This window comes from Moschus berezovskii, chromosome 23 (assembly GCF_049115385.1).
Source record: "Moschus berezovskii isolate FMDL1 chromosome 23, NW_MosBer_1.0, whole genome shotgun sequence".
In the NCBI taxonomy this organism is placed as follows: Eukaryota; Metazoa; Chordata; class Mammalia; order Artiodactyla; family Moschidae; genus Moschus; species Moschus berezovskii.
The window spans coordinates 12,008,952-12,030,769 of record NC_142482.1 but is presented as its reverse complement, the minus strand read 5'-3'; the positions used below and the strand labels follow the sequence as shown (position 1 = coordinate 12,030,769).

Sequence of the window (21,818 nt, the reverse complement as noted above, 5' to 3'; positions counted from 1 at the left end):
ATTAATAACATCTACTGACCAACCTTGATAATATATTAAAAAGCAGAGACATTACTTTGCCAACAAAGGTCCGTCTAGTCAAGGCTATGGTTTTTCCAGTGTTCATGTATGGATGTGAGAGTTGGACTGTGAAGAAAGCTGATCGCCCAAGAATTGATGCTTTTAAACTGTGGTGTTGGAGAAGACTCTTGACAGTCCCTTGGACCGCAAGGAGATCCAACCACTCCCTTCTAAGGGAGATCGATCCTGGGTGTTCATTGGAAGGACTGATGCTAAAGCTGAAACTGCAATACTTTGGCCACCTCATGCGACGAGTGGACTCACTGGAAAAGCCTCTGATGCTGGGGAAGGTTGGGGGCGGGAGGAGAAGGGGACGACCGAGAATGAGATGGCTGGATGGCATCACCGACTCTGTGGACATGAGTTTGAGTGAACTCCGGGAGTTGGTGATGGACAGGGAGGCCTGGCGTGCTGTGATTCATGGGGTGGCAGACAGTCGGACACGACTGAACGACTGAACTGAACTGAACTGAACTGAACTTCAAAGTGTAAATCTTGCATCTCTGTTTATTCATTTATATTTTGAATTACTAATCCCTCTCTATATTTTGGTTGTATCATGGATACAGATCTGTAATTTTATAAAATAAAGAGCTCCAATTCTCAGTTTCCTGGCAACACCTAGACTTGAACAATGGTGTGAGGAGACTCACAACCAGCTGCCCCAGACCCTCCTTTTCATCTCAGGATTGATCTGCAAGAGGGGAACAGGGAATGCTATCCAGGATGATTGGATCCTTCCTTAAAAGACCATTCCATTAAAAGAGATGTAATCTCTTATTTATGATTCCTTCCAAAATATTTCAAAATAAACCAGTGGAAGCAGAAATCTAGTCACTGAGTATGACACTTCACTCTGAATCGTTACATATCGTATTTCATATATCACCAGATTGAAATTGTATTTGTCTCTTTTGGGCTCATATTTCATGTTGAAGTGAAAAATATGCTGACTTCTGTGAATATCATGTATCTTTTTAGGCTTCACTTCAATTAAATTATTCAAGATATTTTTCTACAATTTAATACTGAATATTAAGCTACTTTCTTACAATGATGTAAATATTTAATATTTTGAATAAATATTAATATGAAACATACAATTCTACTTAATATATAAAATATAATATGTAATAATCTATTTGTATTTAATAACATCAATGAATTAATGATTATTAAACATTTCACTGATGCTACATTATTGTCAAATTAATATTTAAATGGTAAATTCATAACTTGAACTTATTTTTGGCAAATGAATATTTGAATTACAGAAATCAGAAAACAGTTTTTACAATTTTAAAATATTTCCTAATTCATTAGAGTCCATTACAATTACTTTGGATAAGTCTGAATAGCTCATAATTCAGTAAGGGCACATTTTGAATAGAGAGCATGGATCAGCTTGTCTTATGGAAAGTTTATGTAATCAACACCCTCCAAACTGAGATTGTTAGGTAAGAATGTCAGTAACATTCTCTTCTCAGAAGAGAGAGCTGTTTGTTAAAATGTATATAACATACAAACTGAACAGTTAATTATGGGTCTATTTCATAGTGGAATTTTAGATGACAGCTGTGTGAAAACATGGAGGGTAATACTAACACACTGTCTTGAAATGAATGAAAGCAAAAATTTTTGTGCCCTATTCTAGGACATTTGAGTGTCTCACTTCGAGCTGATTGCAGAACACAAACGCCTTCATTTTGTGTCAAGGAGCTAAATGATTATTATCCCCATGTGAAAATAAGCCTTGTTTTGATTAAGCTTTGATAACAGCAAAGGAAAATGAAGCTATTTGGCAAACATACTGCCATGTGATTCAAGAGCAAACACTGTTCATTTGCAATATTAAATAAAAATACAAATTTGAGGAAATTGATTCTACAGATAAAGATGGGTTTTCTTAATATAAGCATGAATGTATCAGTAATTTTTGAAGTAATGTGTACAAAGTATTGTAGGATCTATTAACATTTATGTTGTTATTGAGAAATATTGAGAAAAATGTCACTGTGACTTATCCAATTTTACTTTTAATATAGATTATTAAACTTTATTTTCAACTAAAGAAAAACTAAAGAAATTGTGCTTCTGAAGTATTTTTAAAATCCAGTTGTAAAATTAACTTAAGTATTAGTTGCTCAGTTGTGTTTGACCTTTGCAACCCCATGGGCTGTAGCCCACCAGGATCCTCTGTCCACAGAATTCTCTAGACAAGTATACCAGAGTGAGTAGCCCTTCCTTTCTCCAAAGGATCTTCCCGACCCAGGGATCGAACCCGGGTATCCTTTATTTTAGGTGGATCCTTTACCATCGGAGCCATCAGAGAATTTAAGGAGAAGCTAGTTTTCTGTCCCTTACTATTTCAGAGGTTGCAATGAAATGAATATCTAATCCAACTATTCTTAATAACAAATGACGACTATATTGCCTAGGAAGAAACAGCCAAAATGAGCATGGCATCACTACTTCACTGCTTGCATTGTTCATTTTAAGTTAGATGTGCTTACAGTGGTTTCAATTTTGTTTTGAATCCCGAACTTCTGAATTCAACAGTTTTAGAAACACTGGAACATGTTTTTCAGTATTTTAGATCAGAGATTCTTAAACTTAATTTTACATTTTAGAATCAGCTGGTGAAGTTTGAAAAAAATACCAGTGTCCAGTTCCATCTCAGTAGAACTCTATTGAAATATTTTAAGTTGAGAAATGGTCCTTGGTTAAAAGTTTGCTGGGTGGTCTTCCTGGATGTTAAGGTTGATAATAAGTTTTAGGTGAATTTTTAGGAGCATTCTGATGTGACCCACAGTCTTAATATGAAGAGTCAAAACTGTGTCAAAACTTCATTCTTAAGGGTAATACAAGTTATATACAGGCTACTTTTAGAACACTGAGTATTTTATAAGTGAACATTGTGTTACGGAACTGGGCATTTAAAAATTCATTTTAAAAATAAAAAATCAAATTTAGTCCCTTTTTGAGCAAATTTAGCCCCTTTTTGAAGAAGTATGTTTATTTTATTTTTTTTTGAAGTTATAAAAGTGTTTTTTTAATTTTTTTTATTTATTTTTTTGGTAATTAATTTATTTTTTATTGGGGACAAATTATTTTACAATATTATATTGGTTGGTTTTGCCATACATTGACATGAATTCGCCCCAGGTTTACATAAGTTCCCCCTCCTGAACCCCCTTCCCACCTCCCTCCTCCCTTTATCCTCCCTCTGGGTCATCCCCGCATGCCAGCCCCGAGCATCCTATAACATGCATTGACCCTGAACTACTGATTCGTTTCACATATGACAACATACGTGTTTCAATGCCATTCTCCCAAATCATCCCACCCTCACCCTCTCCCATAGGGTCCCAAAGACTGTTCTATACATCTGTGTCTCTTTTGCTGTCTCGTATACAAGGTTATCATTTGCATCTTTCTAAATTCCATATATATGCATTAGTATACTGTATTGGTGTTTTGCTTTCTGGCTTACTTAACTCTGTATAATAGGCTCCAGTTTCATCCACCTCATTAGAACTGATTCAAATGTATTCTTTTTAATGGCTGAATAATACTCCATTGTGTATATGTACCCAAGCTTTCTTATCCATTCGTCTGCAGATGGACATCTAGGTTGCTTCCATGTCCTTTGACAAAGGAGGCAAGAATATAAAATGGAGAAAAGACAGTCTCTTTAACAAGTGGTGCTGGGAAAACTGGTCAACCACCTGTAAAAGAATGAAACTAGAACACTTCCTAACACCATACACAAAAATAAATTCAAAATGGATTAGAGAGCTAAATGTAAGATCAGAAACTATAAAACTCCTAGAGAAGAACGTAGGCAAAACACTCTCCGACATAAATCACAGCAGGATCCTCCATGACCCACCTCCCAGAATATTGGAAATAAAAGCAAAAATAAACAAATGGGACCTAATTAAGATTAAAAGCTTCTGCACAGCAAAGGAAACTATAAGTAAGGTGAAAAGACAGCCTTCAGAATGGGAGAAAATAATAGCAAATGAAGCAACGGATAAAGGATTAATCTCCAAAATATACAAGCAGCTCCTGCAGCTCAATTCCAGAAAAATAAATGACCCAATCAAAAAATGGGCCAAAGAACTAAACAGACATTTCTCCAAAGAAGACATAAAGATGGCTAACAAACACATGAAAAAATGCTCAACATCCCTCATAATCAGAGAGATGCAAATCAAAACCACAATGAGATACCATTTCACACCAGTCAGAATGGCTGCTATCCAAAAGTATACATGCAATATATGCTGGAGAGGATGTGGAGAGAAAGGAACCCTCTTACACTGTTGGTGGGAATGCAAACTAGTACAGCCACTATGGAGAACAGTGTGGCGATTCCTCAAAAAACTGGAAATAGAACTGCCATATGATCCAGTAATCACACTCCTGGGCATACACACCGAGGAAACCAGAATTGAAAGAGACACATGTACTCCAATGTTCATTGCAGCACTGTTTATAATAGCGAAGAAGTATGTTTAAACAGTTAATTTTATCTAAAATTAACTCAGTGAAAAGTCCACCTATAGGCAAATTAATGCTTAAAATTCTCCAAGCAAGCCTTCAACAGTACATGAACCGAGAACCTCCAGATGTTCAAGCTGGATTTAGAAAAGACACCGGAACTCAGATCAAGTTCCCAAGATCTCTTGGATCAAAGAAAAAGCAAGAGAATTCTATGAAAACATCTAATTCTGCTTTACTGACTATGCTAGCTTCTTGGACTGCGTAGATCACAATAAACTGTGGGCAATTCTTAGAGATATGGGAATATAAGACTGGCTTACCTGCCTCCTGAGAAACCTGTATGCAGGTCAAGAAGCAACAGTTAGAACTGGACATGGAACAACAGACTGCTTACAAATTGGGAAGGAGTAAATCAAGGCTGTATATTGTCACCCTGCTTATTTAACATATACACAGAGCACATCATTTAAAATGCCGGGATGGATGAAGTACAAACTGGAATCAAGATTTCTGTGGAAAATATCAATAACCTCAGATATGCAGATGACATAACTCTTATGGCAGAAAGTGAAGAGGAACTGAAGAGCCTCTTGATGAAAATGAAAGAGGAAAGTGGAAAAGCTGGCTTAGAACTCAACATTCATGACATGAAGATCATGACATTTGGTCCCATCACTTCATGGCAAATAGATGGGGAAACAATGGAAACAGTGACAGACTTTATTTTCTTGGACTCCAAAATCACTGTAGATGGTGACTGCAGTCATGAATCTGAAAGATACTTGTTACTTGGAAGAATAGCTATGACAAACCCAGGCACCATATTAAAAGGCAGTCAAGACTACGTTTTTTCCAGAAGTCATGCATGGATGTAAGAGTTGGACCATAAAGAAAGCTGAGCACTGAAGAATTGATGCTTTTGAACTGTGGTGTTGGAGAAGATTGTTGAGAGTCCCTTGGACTCCAAGATGATCAAACCAATTCATTAGAAAGGAAATCAATCCTCAATATTCATTGGAAGGACTGATGCTGAAACTCCAATACTTTGGACATCTGATGCAAAGAACTGATTCATTGGAAAAGACCCTGATTCTGGGAAAGATTGAAGGCAGGAGGAGAAGGGGACGATCAAGGATGAGATGGTTGGATGGCATCACTGAATCAATGGACATGAGTTTGAGCAAGCTCTGGGGGATGGCGAAGGCAGGAGAGGAGGCTTGGCGTGGTTCTGCCCATGGGTTCACAGAGAGGTGGATACGACTAAGTGACTGAACCACAACAACTGTCAGAAAACTTACACAAGCCTCTTTTATAGCCTTATCCACCAATCCTTCAGCCTTTAGAACTGATACCACAATCACAGAAAGTAGATAAAATGAAATGGTAGAGGAATATGTCCACGATGAAGAAACACGATGAAACCCCAGAAAAACAAGTAAATGAAGTTGAGATAGGTAACCCTCCAAAAATTGTATAATAATAACAATAATGAAGATGATACAGAATCTTGGGAAAAGAATGCAGGCAAGCATTGAGAAGATGCAATAAATGTTTAACAAACACATGGAAGAACTAAAAAGCAAATAGAGATGAACAATATAATAATTGAATTGAAAAATACAATGGAAGTAATGAAAGAAGAATAACAGAAGAATAAGAGCAATAAGTGATTTTGAATACAGAATGGTGGAAATCACTGCTGCAAAACAGAATAAAGGAAAAAAAGGAATGAAGGCAGTCTAAGAAACCTCTGGAACAATGTTAAATATATCAACATTCAGATTATAGGGATCCAAGAAAGAGAAGAGAGAAAGGACCCAAGAAAATATTTGAAGAGAGAATTGCTGAAAATTTCCCTAACATGGAAAAGGAAACTGTCATCTACACCCACGAAGCATAGATAAAACCAGGCAGGATAAACTCAAGAAGGAACATGCAAAGACAAAAGTAATCAAATTGACAAAAAACAAAATTCAAATAAAAAGTATTAAAAGCAACAAGGTAAAAGCAACAAGTAATATACAAAGGAATTCACATGAGATTATCAGCTAAGTTCACAGCAGGAATTCTGCAGATGAGAAGGGAGTAACAGATATGGTCGATACAATAAAGAGAAAAACGTATAACCAAGAATATTCTACCCAGCAAGGCTCTCATTTAGAATTGACAGAGAAATCAAAAGCTTCACAGATAAGCATAAGGTAAGAGAATTCAGCACCACTAGACCAGCTTTGCAGTAAATGCTAAAGGAGATTCTCTAGGCAGGAAAGAGGACAGCAAATTAAAATGACTTTGTGCATATATAGATTGCTATATCAAATCTCATGAGAACAGCAAATCCCAAAACTACAGTGGATACAAAAAAAGAAAGAAAGAAAGAAAAAGCAACCAAAACACAACACTAAAGATGGTCATCACACCACAAGAGAAGAGAATAAGAAAAGAAGAAAAAGAAAAATGACCTACAGAAACAAACCCAAAACAATTAAGAAAATGCATATAGAACATCTGTATTGATAATTATTTTAAAATTAAATGGATTAAGATCTCCAACCAAAAGACAAAGACTTGCTGAATGGATACTAAAACAAGACCTGTATATATGCTGTATACACAAGATGCACGTCAGACCTAGGGATACATACAGACAGAAAGTAAGGGGGTGGGAGATATTCCAGGAAAACAGAAATCTAAAGAGAGTTGGAGTAGCAATACCAATAATAGATAAAAATAGACTTTAAAATGAAGACTACTATAAGATAAACAGAAGGGCATTACATAATGATAAAGGGATGCTAAAAGAAGATCTATCAATTGCAAATATATATGCACCCAACATAGAACTTCAATCAGTTCAGTTCAGTTCAGCCGCTCAGTCATGTCCGACTCTCTGCAACCCCATGAATCACAGCATGCCAGGCCTCCAACTCCCGGAGTTTACTCAAACTCATAAGGCAAATACTAAAAGCCATATAAGGAGAAATTGACAGTAACACAGTAATAGTGGGAGACATGTGTTGATTCTTTGTGATCCCAGGGACTGCAGCACTCCTCACTATCTCCCAGAGTTTGCCCAATGGGAGACATTGACACCACACTTACATCAATGGACAGGACATCCAGATAGAAAATTAATAAGGAAACATAGGGTTAAATGACAACATTACAACAGATGAACTTAATTGATATTTGTATAGCATTCCATTCAAAAGCAGCAGAATACATATTTTTCTCCTGTGCACATGGAACATTCTCCAGTAGTGATCACATTCTGGGCCACAAAATGAGCCTCAGTAAATTTAAGAAAATTGAAATCCTATCAAACACCACAATGCTTTTCCAACCACCACAAATAAACTACAAGGGGAAAAAAGTTGCATAAAACACAAAAAAAGTGGAGGTTAAATAATATGCTACTAAACAACCAATAGATCACTGAAGAAGTCAAAGGAAGTTAAAAAAACACCTAGAGACACATGAAAACAAAAAACACAATGATCCAAAACTTATGGGATGCAAAAATCAGCAGTTCTAAGAGGGAAGCTATTATAATAGCAATACAATCTTAGCTCAGGAAACAGCCAAACAAAATCTAACCTTACCCCTAAAGCAACTAAAGAAAGAAAGAAAAAAAAAAAAAAACCCTAAAGCTAGTAAAAAGGAAAAAATCATAAAAATCAAAGTAGAATTAAACGAAATAAATCTGAAGAAAACAGTAGCAAAGATCAATGAAACGAAAATCTGGTTCTTTGAAAAGGTAAAAAATATTATTAAATTTTTAGCTAGACTCATAAAAAAGGAAAAGAACTCTATTCAATAAAATTAGAAAGGAAAAGTTACAACAGGCACCACATAAATACAGAGGACTATAAGGGACTACTTCAAGCAAATGTCTGTAAATAAAATGAACAACTCGGGAGAAATGAGCAAACTCGTAGAAAGGTGCAATCACCCAAGATTGAAATGGAAAGAAATAGAAAATATACAAAGACTAATCACAAGTACTGAAATATAAATTTTAATTTAAAAATTCTCAACAACAAAAAACGTCCAGAATCAGATGGTTTCACAGTCAAATTCAATCTAACATTTTGGGAAGAGTTAACATCTATCCTTCTGAAACTATTAAAAAGCAAACAAAAAACCTCATAGGAAGGAAAACTCTTAAACTCATTTTAAGAGACCACCTTTATGCTGATACCAAAATCAGAAAAAGGTACACAGCAAAAGAAAATTATAGATAAATATCATTGATGAACTAGATAGGACAACCTTCAGCAAAATACTAGTAATCTGAATCCAACAATATATTAAAAGGATCTTACACCATGATGGGAGAAGGCAATGGCAAGCCACTCCAGTACTCTTGCCTAGAAAATCCCATGGATGGAGGAGCCTGGTAGGCTGCAGTCCGTGGGGTTGCTAAGGGTCGGACAGGACTGAGCGACTTCACTTTCACTTTTCACTTTCACACATTGGAGAAGGAAATGGCAACCCTCTCCATTGTTCTTGCCTGGAGAATCCCATGGATGGGGGACCCTGGTGGGCTTTTGTCTATGGGGTCATACAGAGTCGGACACGACTGAAGTGACGCAGCAGCAGCACACCATGATGAGGTCTGGGGTGAAGAATTTTTCAGTATTCACAAAAATCAATCCATGTGATACACCACATCAACAATTTAAAGAATAAAAATTATATGATTCTGTCAAGAGATGCAGATAAATCTTTGGACAAATTTCAACACCCGTGTATGATAAAAACTCTCCAGAAAGTAGGCATAGAAGGAAACTATATTAAAATAATAAAGGTCATAGAGACAAAGCTACAGCAAACATTACTTTCAATGGTGAAAAGCAAAAAGCATTTCCTCTAAGGTCAGAAAGAAGACCAGGATGATTACTCTCATCACTTTTATTCAACATAGTTTTGGAAGCCCTAGCCATGGAAATCAGAGAAGAAAAAAAATAAAAATAAAAAGAATCCAAAAATAATAATATTATGTCACATGTTTGCAGATGACATGATACTATACATAAAAAATCCTAAAGGGGCTATCAATAACTGCTAGACCTCATCAACGTACTTGGTAACTTTGCAGGGTACAAATTTAACACCAAAAAATCTATTGCATTTTTAACACACAAATAATGAAAGATAAGAAAGAGAAATTCAAGAAACAATCCCATTTACCTTTTCATAAAAAAAACAAATACCTAGGAATCAGTTCGATTCAATCACTCAGTCATGTAAAGCTCTTTGCAACCCCATGGACTACATGCAAAACTCCTGGCTTTCCTGTCCACCACCAACTCCCGAAGCTTGCTCAAACTCATGTCCATTGAGTCAGTGATGTCATCCAACGATCTCATCCTCTGTTGTCCTGTTCTCCTCCCTCCTTCAATCTTTCCCAGAGTCAGGGTCTTATCCAATGAGTCAGTTTTTCACAACAGGTGGTCAAAGTATTGGAGCTTCAGCTCCAGCATCAGTCCTTCCAATGAAAATTCAGGACTGATTTCCTTTAGAATTGACTGGTTTGATGTCCTTGCAGTCCAAGGGACTCTCAAGAGTCTTCTCCAACACCACAGTTCAAAAACATCAATTCTTTGGTGCTCAGATTCATTTAATGTCCAACTGTCACATCCATACATGACTACTGGGAAAATCATAGCTTTGACTAAACAAACCTCTGTTTGCAAAGTAATGTCTCTGCTTTTAATATGCTGTCTCTGTTGGTCATAGATTTTCTTCCAAGGAACAAGCATTTTTTAATTTCATGGCTGCAGTAACCATCTGCATTGATATTGGAGGCCAAGAAAATGAAGTCTGTCACTCTTTCTACTGTTTCCCCACTTATTTTCCATGAAGTTATAGCACTGGATGCTATGATCTTCGTTTTTGAATCTTGAGTATTAAACCAGCTTTTTCACTTTCCTCTTTGACTTTCATCGAGAATCTCTTCAGTTCCTCTTTGCTTTCTGCCATAAGGGTGGCGTCACCTGCATATCTGAGGTTATTGATATTTCCCCCAACAATCTTGATTCTAGCTTGTGCTTCATCTGGCCCAGCATTTCACATGCTGTGCTCTGCATATAAGTTAAATAAGCAGAGTGACAGTATACTACCTTTAAATGCTCCTTTTCCAATTTGGAACCAGTCTGTTGTTCCATGTCCAGTTATAACTCTTGCTTCTTGACCTGCATATAGATTTCTAAGGGGGCAGGTAAGGTGGTCTGGTATTCCCATTTCTTTAAGAATTTTCCAGAGCTTGTTGTGTACACAGTCAAATGCTTTGGCATATTCAATAAAACAGAAGTAGATGTTTTTCTGGGACTCTCTTGCTTTTCTATGATCCAACAGATATTGGCAGTTTGACCTCTGGTTCCTCTGCCTTTTCTCAATCTGCCATTTCTAAATAAATGCATATTGAGGAATAAGCGAGTTGGACTGTGAAGAAAGCTGATCGCCAAAGAATTGATGTTTTTAAACTGTGGTGCTGGAGAAGACTCTTGAGAGTCCCTTGGACTGCAAGGAGATCCAACCAGTCCATCCTAAAGGAGATCAATCCTGGGTGTTCATTGGAAGGACTGATGCTAAAGCTGAAACTCCAATACTTTGGCCACCTGATGAGAAGAACTGACTCACTGGAAAAGACTCTGATGCTGCGGGGGATTGGGGGCGGGAGGAGAAGGGGTGACAAAGAATGAGATGGTTGGATGACACCACCAACTCGATGGACATGAATCTGGGTGAACTCCGGGAGTTGGTGATGGACAGGGAGGCCTGGCGTGCTGTGATTCATGGTGTCCCAAAGAGTCGGACATGACTGAGTGACTGAACTGAACTGAACTGAGAGAGACAAAAGACCTGTATTCTGAAACAATAATATGTTGATGAAAGAAATTAAATATAACACAAACAAATGTAAAAATATAACATGTTCTTTGATTGAAAGGATTCAGTTCAGTTCAGTTCAGTTCAGTTCAGTTGCTCAGTCGTGTCCGACTCTTAGTGACCCCATGAATCACAGCACGCCAGGCCTCCCTGTCCATCACCAACTCCCGGAGTTCACTCAAACTCATGTCCATCGAGTCAGTGACGCCATCCAGCCACCTCATTCTCTGTCGTCCCCGTCTCCTCCTACTCCCAATCGCTCCCAGCATCAGAGTCTTTTCCAGTGAGTCAACTTGTCGCATGAGGTGGCCAAAGTATTGGAGCTTCAGCTTTAGCATAAGTCCTTCCAATGAACACCGAGGATTGATCTCCTCTAGAATGGGCTGATTGGATCTCCTTGCAGTCCAAGGGACTCTCAAGAGTCTTCTCCAGCACCACAGTTCAAAAGCATCAATTCTTCGGCGATCAGCCTTCCTCACAGTCCAACTCTCACATCCATACATGACCACAGGAAAAACCATAGCCTTGACTAGACGGACCTTGGTTGGCAAGGTAATGTCCCTGCTCTTTAATATGCTATCTAGGCTGGTCATAACTTTCCTTCCAAGGAGCAAGCGTCTTTTAATTTCATGGCTGCAATCAGCATCCGCAGTGATTTTGGAGCCCAAAAAAATAAAGTCTGACACGGTTTCCACTGTTTCCCCATCTATTTCCCAAGAAGTGATGGGACCAGTACTGTCAAAATGACTATACTACCCAAAGCAATCTACAGATACAATGGAATCCCAATCAGATTGCCAATGCCATTTTTCATAGAGCTAGAGACAAAATTTAATGTGTATGGATATAGAAGAAACCCCAAATACCCAAAGAAATCTTGAGAAAAGAAAACGGAGCTGGGAGGAATCAGACTCCCTGACTTCAGACTGTACTAAAATGCTATAGTCATCAAACAGTATGGTACTGGCACAAAAATAGAAATATAGATGAATAAAACAGGAGAAGCTCAGAAATAATCCCATGCACCTATAGCCAAAGAATCTATGATGATGAAGCCAAGACTATACAATGGAAAATGGACATTCTCTTCAATAAATGGTGCTGAGAAAACTGGACAACTACACATAAAAAATTGAAATTATATCATTCTTTAACACCATACATAAAAATAAACTCAAAATGGATTAAAGATCTAATATGAAACCAGATATAATAAAACTCTTAGATGAAAATATAGGCAGAACAGTCTCTGACATGAGTCACAGGATCAATATAAAGATTCATCTCCCAGAGTAATAGAAATAAAATCAAAGCAAATGGGACTTAATTAAACACAAAAGCTTTAGTACAGCAAAGGAAACCACAAACAAACAAAAAAAAAAGACAACCCACAGAATAGGAGAAAACATTTGCAAAGAGTTTGACCAACAAGGAATTAGTTTCTAACATATACAAGCAGCTCATGAGACTTAGCATCAACAAACAAACAACCTAATCAAAGAATGGGCTGAAAATTTAAATAGACTTTTCTTCAATGAAGACATATATATAGCCAAGAGGCACGTGAAAAAATATTCAACACCATTAATTATTAGAGAAATGCAAATCAAACTAAGTGATATCACCTCACACCTGTCAGAATGGCTATCATCAAAAGATCCACAAAAAATAAATGCTGGACAAGGTGTGGAGAAAAGGAAACCCTACTACACTGTTTATGGGAATATAAATTGGGTTGGCCACTATGGAAAACAGTGTGGAGGCTCCTTAAAAAGCTAAAAATAGAGCTACCATGTGCTGTACTGTGCTTAGTCACTCGGTCGTGTCCAAGTCTTTGTGACCCCATAAACTGTAGCCCTCCAGGCTCTTCTGTCCATGGGTTTCTCCATGCAAAATACTGGAGAGGGTTGCCGTGCCCTTCTCCAGGGGATCTTCCCAACCCAGGGTTCAAACCCAGGTCTCCCACGTTGCTTGCAGATTCTTTACTATCTGAGCCACCAGGGAAGCCCAAGAATACTGGAGTAGGTAACCTAACCCTTCTCCAGGAGATCTTTCTGACCCAGGAATCAAATTGGGATCTCCTGTACTACAGGTGGATTCTTTACCAGCTGAGCTACCAGGGAAGACCCAGAGCTATCATATGACCCTACATATCCATTCCTTGGCATGTATCTTGAGAAAAGCATAGCCTGAAAGGATACATACACCGCAATTCTTATTAGAGCATACTGTTTACATTAGTCAAGGTATGGAAGCAATTTGAATGTCCATCGACATAAAAATGGGTAAAGCTGTGAATATACACATACATACATATACACAATGGAATATTACTCAGCCATTAAAAACAGTGAAATAATACCATTTGCAGCAAAATGGATGGACCTAAAGATTTGTCATAGAGTGAAATAAGTCAGACAGAGAAGAAGAAATATTGTATAATATCACTTATATGCAGAATCTTTTAAAACATGATACAGAACAGAAACACTCACTGATTTAGAGAACAAACTTTTATGGTTACCAAGTGGAATGGGTGGGGGGCGCAAGAACAGTTACTGAGTTTCAGGCTGACATGTACATTGGAAGGACTGATGTTAAAGCTGAAACTCCAATACTTTGGCCACCTCATGCGACGAGTTGACTCACTGGAAAAGAGTCTGATGCTGGGAGGGATTGGGGGTGGGAGGAGACGGGGACGACAGAGAATGAGATGGCTGGATGGCATCACTGACTCGATGGATACGAGTTTGAGTGAACTCCGGGAGTTGGTGATGGACAGGGAGGCCTGGCGTGCTGTGATTCATGGGGTTACAAAGAGTGGGACACGATTGAGCGACTGAACTGAACTCAACTGAACTGTACACACTGCTCTGCTTAAAATGGATAACCAGCAAGAACGTACTGTGTAACATAGGAAACTCCACTCAGTATTATATAACCATATCAATTCAGTTCAGTTCAGTTCAGTCGCTCAGTCGTTTCCGACTCTCCGCGACCCCATGAATTAAAAAACGCCAGGCCTCCCTGTCCATCACCAACTCCCGGAGTACACTCAAACTCATGTCCACAGAGTCGGTGATGCCATCCAGCCATCTCATTCTCCGTCGTCCCCTTCTCCTCCTGCTCCCAACCTTTCCCAGCATCAGAGTCTTTTCCAGTGAGTCAATTTATAGAATGAGGTGGCCAAAGTATTGTAGTTTCAGCTTTAGCATCAGTCCCTCCAATGAACATCCAGGATTGATCTCCTTTAGAATGGACTGGTTGGATCTCCTTGCAGTATAATGGACTCTCAAGAGTCTTCTCCAACACCACAGTTCAAAAGCATCGATTCTTCGGCGATCAGCTTTCTTCACAGTCCAACTCTCACATCCATACATGACCACGGGAAAAACCATTGCCCTGAATAGACGGACTTTGGTTGGCAAAGTAATGTCTCTGCTTTTTAATATACTATCAAGGTTGGTCATAACTTTCCTTCCAAGGAGCAAGCGTCTTTTAATTTCATGGCTGCAATCAGCATCTGCAGTGATTTTGGAGCCCAAAAAAACAAAGTCTGACACTGTTTCCACTGTTTTTCCATTTATTTCCCATGAAGTGATGGGACCAGATGCCATGATCTTTGTTTTCTGAATGTTGAGCTTCAAGCCAACATTTTCACTCTCCTCTTTCACTTTCATCAATAGGCTTTTGAGTTCCTCTTCACTTTCTGCCATAAGGGTAGTGGCATCTGCATATCTGAGGTTATTGATATTTCTCCCAGCAATCTTGATTCCAGCTTGTGCTTCTTCCAGCCCAGCGTTCCTCATGATGTACTCTGCATAGAAGTTAAATAAGCAAGGTGACAATATACAACCTTGACGTACACCTTTTCCTATTTGGAACCAGTCTGTTGTTCCATGTCCAGTTCTAACTGTTGTTTCCTGACCTGCATACAGGTTTCTCAAGAGGCAGGTCAGGTGGTCTGGGATTCTCATCTCTTTCAGAATGTTCCACAGTTTACTGTGATCCAGACAATCAAAGGCTTTGGCATAGTCAATGAAGCAGAAATAGATGTTTTTCTGAAACTCTCTTGCTTTCTCCATGATCCAGCGGATGTTGGCAATTTGATCTCTGGTAAAATAATTTGAAAAGAATAGATACATGAATCACTTTGCTGTACACCTGAAGCTAACATCATAAATCAACTATAATATAAATGATTTTTTAAATCAATAAATTAAAAAATAAAATAAAAATGAATAACATCACCATGAAGGAGAGCGATGTTATACTAATCATCAGGGATTTCACCTAAGAACTTCTTAAAAGGCTTAATTGGTCTCACTGTTTGAGGAAAATGTCAGTATTCAGGATAAGTTCCTGTCATTACTGACTCAATGGACATGAGTTTGAGCAAACTCAGGGAAATAGTGATGGACAGAAAAGCTGTTGTGCTGCAGTTCATGAGGTCACAAAGAGTTGGACATGACTTAGTGACTGAATAAAAACCTCAATAGCCAAGAGAAGAACTTCAAAATTGCCAAAGACACGACCCTTCTCCGACTTGTGGGGGTGGGTGTGGGGTGGTGCTACATGCAGAAACAGCACAATCATCTCTAACAGTCATTTTCAAACTGGTCATCAGTGGTCTGACTAGCATCATTTTGGTTGCTTTCAGTTCAGTTCAGTTCATTCGCTCAGTCGTGTCAGACTCTTTGCGACCCCATGAATCACAGCAAGCCAGGCCTCCCTGTCCATCACCAACTCCCGGAGTTCACTCAAACTCATGTCCATTGAGTTGGTGATGCCATCCAGCCATCTCATTCTCTGTCGTCCCCATCTCCTCCTGCCCCCAATCCTTCCCAGGATCAGAGTTTTCCAGTGAGTCAGCACGTCGCATGAGGTGGCCAAAGTATTGGAGTTTCAGCTTTAGCATCAGTCCTTCCAGTGAACACCCAGGACTGATCTCCTTTGGAATGGACTGGTTGCATCTCCTTGCACTCCAAGGGACTCCCAAGAGTCTTCTCCAGCACCACAGTTCAAAAGCATCACTTCTTCAGCAATCAGCTTTCTTCACAGTCCAACCCTCACATCCATACATGACCACTGGAAAAACCATAGCCTTGACTAGATGGACCTGGTATAGTTAATCTTCAGTTCTGGGATGGACTTATTCCCATTTCATTGCAGTCAGTTCTCAGAATTGCGGCAGCTCAAGTTCTGGGTACAGTCTTGTCATCATGTAGTTAACTTCTCCACCTGGTGTTTTGATATCTATAAGACAGCTCACAGGATATGGCTGAGAATATTATCTATAGCCTTTGAGAAACAACTAAAGGTCCTTGACTATGTTTAATGGCTACATTATTATTATTTAGTCCCCTTAGACTGTTTTCCTTTGCTCCAGCATTTCTCGCTTCTCTGATTAAATTTATTCTTTGATTAAATTTTTCCACAGGCAAAAGGCAAGCAGAAGGCATGTTAGGGGCTGCGGGTGTGGGCAAGGATTATAGAGTCTTGCTCCATTTTGGTACAAAATAACTAATACAGGAAACATTTTAAAGAATATGACTTCTCTGGGTTAAACAGGGCCTGAATTCTTATTCACACCATATATTTACTCAGAAAATAAGCTATTTGATTCAGTGTTAGAGTTCAATCCAAGTTCAGTTGAATGATGGAAGATAGTATCTCCCTTCGGCAGGTTTTCCTCAGTGTTTTCCTCAAATGTCTATTACAACTGTCGTAATTTATGACATCTTATGTTAGTGTTGTCCTGTGTTCTCCTCAAAGCTTCTTAATCCATCTTCATATGCAGGGCTTAGTATAAGGACTGGCACATAGGAGATCTGAAGGAAAAACAAGAAAATTTTATTTAATGAATGCTTTATTTGCCTACTTTGCTTCCTATCATATACTGTCAGTCAGTTTAGTCTCTCAATCCTGTTTCTTTGCGACCCCATGGACTGCAGCACACCAGTCTCCCTGTCCATCACCAACTCCCAGAGTTTACTCAAACTCGTGTCCATTGGGTCAGTGATGCCATCCAACTGTCTCATCCTCATCCGCTTCACCTCCCGCCTTCAATCTTTCTCAGCATCATGGTCTTTCCAAATGAGTCAGTTCACATCAGGTGGCCAAAGTATTGGAGTTTCAGCTTCAGCATAAGTCATTCCAATGAATATTCAGGACTAATTTCCTTTAGGATGGACTGATTGGATCTCCTTGAAGTCCAAGGGACTCTCAAGAGTCTCCTCCAATACTATAGTTCAAAACCATCAATTCTTTAGGGCTCAGCTTTCATTATATAACGTAAGGTACATTAAAATCTGGATTGGGAAACCCAACCAGAAATGGTAGGAATTTGATCAAATCAGTTGAACTCTACTTTTCATATTTTCATTTGCTTTTTCCAGAGTCACAGTTCAGTAAACCATTCCAGTAATTTCCAACTTGGCAGTTAGTTTGTAACCTTTTCTAAGAAATAGTGTATTTATTTGCTCTATTCATACGCATAGAGTAGATAGTGCTTCTCAGGAAACAATGATCTTGATATTGAGAGAATTTTACTTTCTCTATCATTTTCCAAAAGTAAAAAGAAAGATCTTTGTCTGCAATGATTTTTAATAGCATCCTTCATAGGAATTGAAACATTGGTCCAGGACTCTGAAATTTGTATGTATTCCTAAAATATTTTAAATCCACTCTATCTGCTAAATAGAGGAACCCCAAGAAGACAGACACATTCGAAGTTCACCTGAATCTTTGTAAGTTCACATTTTAGAGAATTCCCATCATTAGCACTTTATAATAATTTGTCTATCCCTATGTACAAGGTTCTATGGTAGACTCAAGTTGAAATCACTCTGAATTTCTAAGAATTACTTATATCTCTGAATTACTTCAAGCGCTTCTGGTGGGCAGCGAGGGTATTAGCTGACAACACAAGACTCACTGACACACTATATGATTCATGACCAAGGAAACTGTTTATTGAGTAAGTGCTTTTCAGTCCAGACCCAAAGACCAAAACTTGAGTGATAGAAGCTGGCTTGTATTATATTGTGGTGACGTAGACATGACTGACTATATGTAGCCGTTCTGATATTAAGAAAAATATAGACCCAGGAAGTATGCACAGATAGAAATAGTATTTCCCTGACCTTTTATTATTGAAAAGATGTAAACAATGGGCCCAAGATCTGAATTAAGTGAAATTGATTTCTTCTGCTAATGGTAAGGACTCTTCAGTTCAGTTCAGTCTCTCAGTCGTGTCCGACTCTTTGCGACCCCGTGAATCACAGCACGCCAGGCCTCCCTGTCCATCACCAACTCCCGGAGTTCACTCAAACCCATGTCCATAGAGACGGTAATGCCATACAGCCATCGTATTCTCTGTCGTCCCCTTCTCCTCCCACCCCCAATCCTTCCCAACATCAGAGTCTTTTCCAGTGAGTCAACTCTTCCCATGAGGTGGGCAAAGTATTGGAGCTTCAGCTTTAGCATCAGTCCTTCCAATGGACACCCAGGATTGATCTCCTTTAGAATGGACTGGTTGGATCTCCTTGCAGTCCAAGGGACTCTCAAGAGTCTTCTCCAATAAAGTAAAATAAAACTAAGTCAGCGAGTTTTTATTAAACACATGTGCTCTGTGGCAAGTCCCAAGATCATGCCAGTTTAAAAGCTCTGGCAAATCTGGGAGTAGATACGGCAGTTACGACTGTGTTGTTTCACTCTTCTGCAGGAAAATTCAGCATCAAAGGAACAATCCAGGACTTTCATCCCCTGGGAAATTTGAAACCTGTATGATTCGCAGCTCCTAAAACACATAAATTGCAACTCAGGGACCTTCAATACCTTAGATCAATTGAAGCAAAAGGTGGTACATTCCCTTTGTTAAAAACAGAAATAGAACAGAGTAGATTTTATCTTCTACCACTAGAGGGTAAAGACATTGACATATTCTTGATAATTCGTAGACAAAGTATAAAATTCACATTATATGAGGCTGACAAGGCACTTTCAAGCTTCCAAGCAAGATTTATTTTCCCTTCCAGTACATCAAAGACATTTTTCTTTAGTTCCAATCAAGTACACAGATAACATTATTCTCCAAACTGTCTATGTTGAGAAAGTCCAGCTGCTTGGACTTAAATTCCTGTCTTTAGGAGATACTGTGAAAATGACCAATATCTACAATCCCCCACCAAAAAAGAAAACATGATCTGGAGTGTGGCCTGTAAAAGTCCAGAGTGTTAATACTTTAGGCTTTGCACCAGTATGGTCATAATCACACAAGTCTTCCTTTGTAGAGAAAAGGCAACCATATACAATGTTTTAATAAATAAGCATACTTGTATTCTAATAAAACTGCATTTATTAAAACAGACAGCTGGCCAAATTTGCCTCAAAGCTGTTAGTTTTCCAACCCTTGATCCAGGTTTATCTATATTTTCACTCAAGGTAACATTTCTCATATTTATTTAGGGTCTCAATTTTATGTCCCAATATATATTGAAATAAATAAAAACATGTACCTTAAAGGGTTTCCCTCGTGGCTCAGACGATAAAGAATAAATAGTGAAAGGGAATAAATCCTTCATTTATCATCTTATATCATTTGTAATGAAGGTATTCTGATGAAGGATATCCTTAGACACCTAATGTTCACCCCTTTATGTTATTTTTCCCTACACTGATGCAACTTTTGTTCATTTTTCTATATTGTAGATCATTATTCCTTGCCTTATAGTAAGTACAATTTACATATTTTCTTATTATGTTTGCTGAAGACATTTTTAGAGGCACTTGAAATTTCCAGAGGTATATGCCCTCAATCTGCAGTGATTTTCCAGTTATTTCCATTATCACCACCTTTTATATCAGCTATCAGTGTCAGTGTGTGTCTTTCTAGTAATTCCTCTTCTTATTCCCATACTTGCTCCCACCACAGTCCAGTCTGCTCTCTAATGCAGAACTGAATTCTGATTGAAAGGCCTAGATAACCTAGCTTCTGTGACCGTATAAGTCACCACAGAACCTTTGACCCTTTGGAAAAGCACTGCATTTCCCTTCTGGGTACACAGACTTTACAGAAACTATTTTTCACAATACCCAAAAGCTTGGTTGCTTTTCTTGTCTGTTGGCCAGGTCCCAGAACATTGAGGTTACTGGAAGTCAGATTAAACATAAATGATGAATTGTCCTAGTGTACTAATGCCTCTTTATTTCACAACTTGCTTATTGGAAAAACTGATAGAAGATTTTTCTTTATTGATTTGGCTACTGAAACTTACTTTCACTAACTTGGATAGTTTAGCACAATGAACCTCAAACTTGGACCCTAATCAGTGGCCACAACCTTTATGGCATCAGGGACTGGTTTCATGGAAGACAATGGTTCCACAGACCAGGGGTGGGGGAAAGTTTTGCGATGATTCAAGTGCACTTTATTTCTAACTTAATGCCACTGCTCATCTGACAGGAGGTACCAGTCCATGGCCCAGAGACTGGGGACTCTTGATCTAGGGGACCATGTAAAAAATGCCAAGCCCTGGGTCTCAATCTTTAGAGTTTCTAATCATTTGGTTTTGGAGATAGAAAACAGACATTAGGCATTTTGGGTCTGTTTGGTTTCAAGATTCCCAGATTATTCTTATGTTAATCAGTGGCTAAAAACTGCTGTTTTCCCCTATCCAGTTTCTTTTAGGAGTCTGTGTAAAGAATAACGGGTGGTTTACCTTGATGCTCCTCTTTTTAATATGGACTTTCTGTTTAAACATTCTTAACTTTCTGTTCTTTGAAAAATGTCATGCTGGCTTATTTCCAAGTAGTTGCATTTCAAAATATATACTTTTTTTGGATGATCTCACCAAGTGGAACATGTAGTGAGGCTAGAGCCTTCAGTGTTAAGATGCTTTACTCTCTTTTTTACTATTGCATCGTAAGTAACTGCTTTCAATAACTGTGAAGCAAAGTGAATGTTACTATCTATCTCTTGTTCATAGCGCCAGAAGAATGGGCCACGATTCACTCCAGCCTGAAAGCACCTCCATCAAGGTCAGCCAGAGGGGGATACAGGGAGCACCCCTATGGTAGATACTGAGGGTTCTCCTCACCTGTGACCTCACCTCAGAGACAATTCATAACCTGTGGTCTCCACATAAACAACAACATGACAAGTAATAGTCCATTTTTTTGTTCCTTTTCTAGGGATAACTGACCATGGTTGCCCCCAGATATTTCTTGTATTTCCCCTACACAGTTGGCATGACAATGACACTACTATTATTTTACAAGACAGACTAAAAAAGATGTTGGCAAGCATCGTCTATAAACCATCATTCAGTAGAATGGTACTCTCTGGGTTGTTT

General features: G+C 38.5%; 1 protein-coding gene across 3 annotated transcripts in view; it reads left to right on the top strand.

Moving 5' to 3' along the window:
- KHDRBS2 (KH RNA binding domain containing, signal transduction associated 2) overlaps positions 1-21,550 on the top strand; it is a 795,143-nt gene extending 773,593 nt beyond the window's left edge. For 2 of the 3 annotated variants that reach the window (XM_055406844.2, XM_088831070.1), the window contains one exon: positions 21,453-21,550. In XM_055406844.2, the coding sequence (XP_055262819.1) occupies positions 21,453-21,550 (98 nt within the window). Of the gene's footprint in view, positions 1-20,175; positions 20,197-21,452 lie in introns of all 3 variants that reach the window. The other variant, XM_088831069.1, reaches the window with a different exon arrangement.
- The last annotated feature ends 268 nt before the right edge of the window (positions 21,551-21,818 follow it).